The 4,319-nt window shown below is 35.0% G+C and overlaps 1 protein-coding gene across 1 annotated transcript; it reads right to left on the minus strand.

The window, feature by feature from the left end:
- Positions 1-3,138: 3,138 nt before the first annotated feature.
- LOC129559122 (olfactory receptor 2L2-like) lies at positions 3,139-4,077 on the minus strand. The gene has a single exon (XM_055430611.2). It carries the CDS (start codon positions 4,075-4,077, stop codon positions 3,139-3,141), a length of 939 nt encoding a protein of 312 aa, XP_055286586.2.
- Positions 4,078-4,319: the final 242 nt, after the last annotated feature.

The following is a 4,319-nucleotide window of genomic DNA, read 5'->3' on the forward strand; positions in this document are numbered from 1 at the left end:
CACGCCAGGCCTCCCTGTCCATCACCAACTCCCGGTGTTCACTCAAACTCATGTCCACAGAGTCAGTGATGCCATCCAGCCATCTCATTCTCTGTCGTCCCCTTCTCCTCCCGTCCCCAACCTTTCCCAGCATCAGAGTCTTTTCCAGTGAGTCAACTCGTCGCAAAATGGGAAGGAGTCTGGAATGCATTTGCCTGCTTGTTTCCACACTTCCTTAGGATATTTCCAATGACAAAAACTGACTTCCCCATCATTTTTCTGGTTTTACATGATGCCATCCCCTTTGTATTTGTTCAATCTACATTTCTCAAGGCATAGAGCATGTGTGCTTACATAGGTTCTCATACTTAGATAGTCAAGTGAAGTCACCCAGCCGTGTCCAACTCTTTGTGACCCCATGGACAGTAGCCTACCAGGTTCCTCCATCCAGGGGGTTTTCCAGGCAAGAGTACTGGAGTGGGTTGCCAAGATTGTAACCTTGCTTAATTATTGCTCTGCTGCCATCTTGAAATTCTTAATTTTATCACTGAGTACACATGTGAGCAGAGGATCTACACTGAGTGAAGGCATTAGTATGCAGCTTCAGTCCAGCAGTAAGACTTATACACAAGGGCAAGCAACATGGACATGAGGCAATATGCCTGGCCTCCCCATGTCCACACATGCATTAGTGTTCAGGGCACTACAGGACCCCAGAGAAGTGACTGGGTGGAGGAGCTTGAACCCAGATTGGTGGTAGTGGTGTCAATAGCAAATATAGATACAACAACAATGGTGGATAGGCCACTGCCTAGGAGAGAGAAGGAGATTTACTTGGCAAGAGAAATGACTCTTATGGAGATGGGGGCTGAGTTAGTTTTCCATTCAGTGTTAATCCCTGTGTCATCTACTAAATTATTAACAATCTCACCCAAATTCTCGAACAGGAAATGAAAGGATTAGGGAGTAAACTTTTTCAATAAATATTTACAAAAATGTACAAATAATCATTACAAAAAGATCATATCATGGAATTATTATCGGAGTATAAAATATATGGTTTTAAAAACTGTTGAAATATTGTAAAACAAATATCCACAGGCTTAGAAATAATATTTAAAGCTTGCTTAAAGATTTAAACTTTATTTGAAAGATCAGAGGTGGAAAAGCATACCATTTTCATGTCAACTTTCGGAAAACAATTATTAAAACTTTTAAAATTAATTTTCTTATAACTGAATGTGCAGTGATAAAATGAGTGAGCAGATAATTGAAACATCATTCTTATACAAAGTCAACTAATTGTCAGAAATTGAAGATGAATCATTAAAATGCCATTGACTAAATTTATATTTAAAGTTAAATTTAGACATATAAAATAGATTTGTATTAATTGATAACTTGAAGTTGCTTCATAAGATAAATACTTTCAGAAAACATTTCTTCTCCTTTTGAATAATCAGATATGTGTGTACTAGAATTTATATTTAATATAATTTATCAAAAATTCAGCCTGATATTCTCCTGAACTATAAATACTCCTGATAGCTCCAGTAACGTAAACAAAAATAATCTTTTAAAATTTAAATATTAAAAATCATCACAAATTCATTGAAACTTAGTATTAATCACCAGATGCTGAAAACACTTTAATTATATTAGCAGAGAATAAATTTTCTGAACCTTTAAATTTATTGAAAATCAAGTGGAAAGGATTGATCTCCCAGATCTGATAAAGAAGCATTATGTTAATATGCAATATATATATATTTTTGGAATGTGTGATTTCATTTCACAACTAAAGAATTAATTTTGAAGAAAAAATTACATTTGAGCTGCAATAATCTAACTTTATTTTCTGATTTTTTGAGCAAGAGTCCTCATATGTTCATTTTGGGATTTGCCTTGCATATTATGTAGAATATGAACCTCCCCTTCTTTGCCACATGTGAAAGGTTAAGTGCATTTCTTCATTGATCACTAATGGATAACAATTTACATAGGAAATTGACTTGAACTGATGAATTTTTGTTGATACAATGATGAGATCTGTTTAAGAAAGTGATCAAGTCATCATATGAATTAAGAAAATTAGTTTACAAAGTTAACTTTCCCAGTAAAACTATGGGATGTAGTGAGTGGAGAATAAAATCTCATTTGAGAGACATAATCTAATACAAAAGTTGTAATGGCAACTTAGCAGGTACACAGTATGTTTTGAGAGTAGCTGTTTGCATGGATTTCCTCAACAGTTCTAATTTCCACTAATGAGACTAAATGCTGACCCACTTGTATAATTGTTTTAGCAAACTCTTGTGGTATTTTCAAGGCCTATTGTTGATCTCCAGGTATACCTGATATGCTGGATGCATCACCCTATAACATAAACTTCTCATTTTCTGTTCAGAGTGGTATAAGGACTTCAGAATCCTCAGCTAAATCTCTAACAGGTAGTTTCCCTATATTGAATTATTTTTTTTTAAAGTGTTACTAAGAAAGTGTGGGGAGATTGGGGAGGAGGAGGGAGGTGAGTTGACCCCTGAGAAAAGCCACGGGCATTGACAGTTGGCCCCTGAAGCACAGCTGTGGCTATTTTGTTAGAGAAATAAACAGGACTGTTTGCTCATGAAAAAAAATGCCCCAATTTTTCATAAGATATTCATAAAAATATTTGCATTTCCCTGTGAGTAAAATAAAATAAAATAAAAAGTGTTACTGGTAATTATGGTTATAATATAAGAAGAACAAAAAGTATTCTGTCTTTTAATTTTATCTAGACATTCAGAAAATGTGTTTCAGACCTATTGAAAAATACACTGTAAACAGTGGAACTGTTATGGTGAATGATATTCTGTTATTCAGTTAATGTCTGTGCTCACTACTAAATGACAGAGAATCTTTCTAGTTGACAGTCTATCAACAAAAATGCATTTGAAATTTATTTATATAAAAAGAAACAAGAAGAAATAAGATTGAGATTTTTCAAGATATGAACTATTTTCTTGTCCTTTAGATCCATTTTACTCTTTTCATTTAATAAAAATAATATTTTTAATGACTATACAGCTATAAACAGATATATATATATATATAAAACTATACAGCTATAAACAGATATATATATATATAAAACTACTGGTATTCATGCAAAAATTTAGTCTACATTTTCACAGGGGAGATTCTCTGAGTTACTCTTCTCAGGGCCCCAATCACCTTCTTGTTTCTCAGGCTGTAGATAATAGGATTGAGCATTGGGGTAAGGATGATGTAAAAGACAGCCAGAACTTTGTCCTCTGTTGGAGTACGCAGAAATCTTGGGCGTAGATATGTGTAAGCAAAGGGTGCATAGTAGAAAGAAACTGCAGTGAGGTGGATGCTGCAGGTTGAATAGGCCTTCTTCTTCCCTTCTGCTGAGTTCATGCAATAGACAGCAAGGAGAACACGGCCATAGGAAAACGCAATACCAATGAAGGGAAGCAAAAGGAAAAGTGTGGTGCTCACAAACACTGTGTATTCATAGACCGTTGTGTCAATGCAGGCTATTGTCAACATGACTGTGACATCGCAGAAGAAATGATTGATAGACCTGGATTGGCAATAAGGTATAGAGAGAATATATGTGGTGTGGGCACAGGAGTTGATAGAGCCCATTATCCAAGATCCTGTTATCATCAATATGCACACTCTTCTGCTAATTCTGATGGGATAGTGAAGAGGAAAGCAAATGGCCACATAACGATCATAAGCCATAGCGGCCAAGAGCAATCCTTCAGCACCTGCCATAGTCAAGAAGAAGAAGCTCTGAATCCCACACCCAATGATGGAGATAGACTTGTTTGCAAACAGAAAATCATAGGCCATTTTGGGGACAGTGGTAGAGATGTAGTTCAGATCCATGAGGGAGAGCTGGCTAAGTAGAAAATACATGGGCTTGTGAAGACGGATGTCCAGAAAGATGAGGAGAATCATGGAGAGGTTACCAACTAGAGCCATTAAGAAAATGAAAACAATGAGACTAAAAGGGAACAAACCAGTTCTTGAAGAGGGAAACAATCCTAATAAGATGAAATCAGTTGATGTTTGATTATAATTTCCCATGGATCATTCATGTAATTATTCCTAAAGGAAGACACAAGAGTACATAATTCAAGTTTAAAACAATAATATATTTCTATATTATTATTTCAGTCAGGCTGAATATTGTTTAAAGTTTTACTACTCCTTAATAAAGAACTGGAGTTATCTATACTGGAAAAATTGTAATAATGATGAATTTTAATGATGAATTTTGTGATGAATTAAAATTATAAAGAATAGCATTTTCAGAACTGATATATTTG

Source organism: Moschus berezovskii, chromosome 8 (assembly GCF_049115385.1).
Source record: "Moschus berezovskii isolate FMDL1 chromosome 8, NW_MosBer_1.0, whole genome shotgun sequence".
NCBI classification, from domain to species: Eukaryota; Metazoa; Chordata; class Mammalia; order Artiodactyla; family Moschidae; genus Moschus; species Moschus berezovskii.

What these genes read in the sequence shown, in the direction of transcription:
- LOC129559122 (XM_055430611.2), bottom strand. Translation starts at nt 4,077, where the DNA reads ATGGGAAATTATAATCAAACATCAACTGATTTCATCTTATTAGGATTG.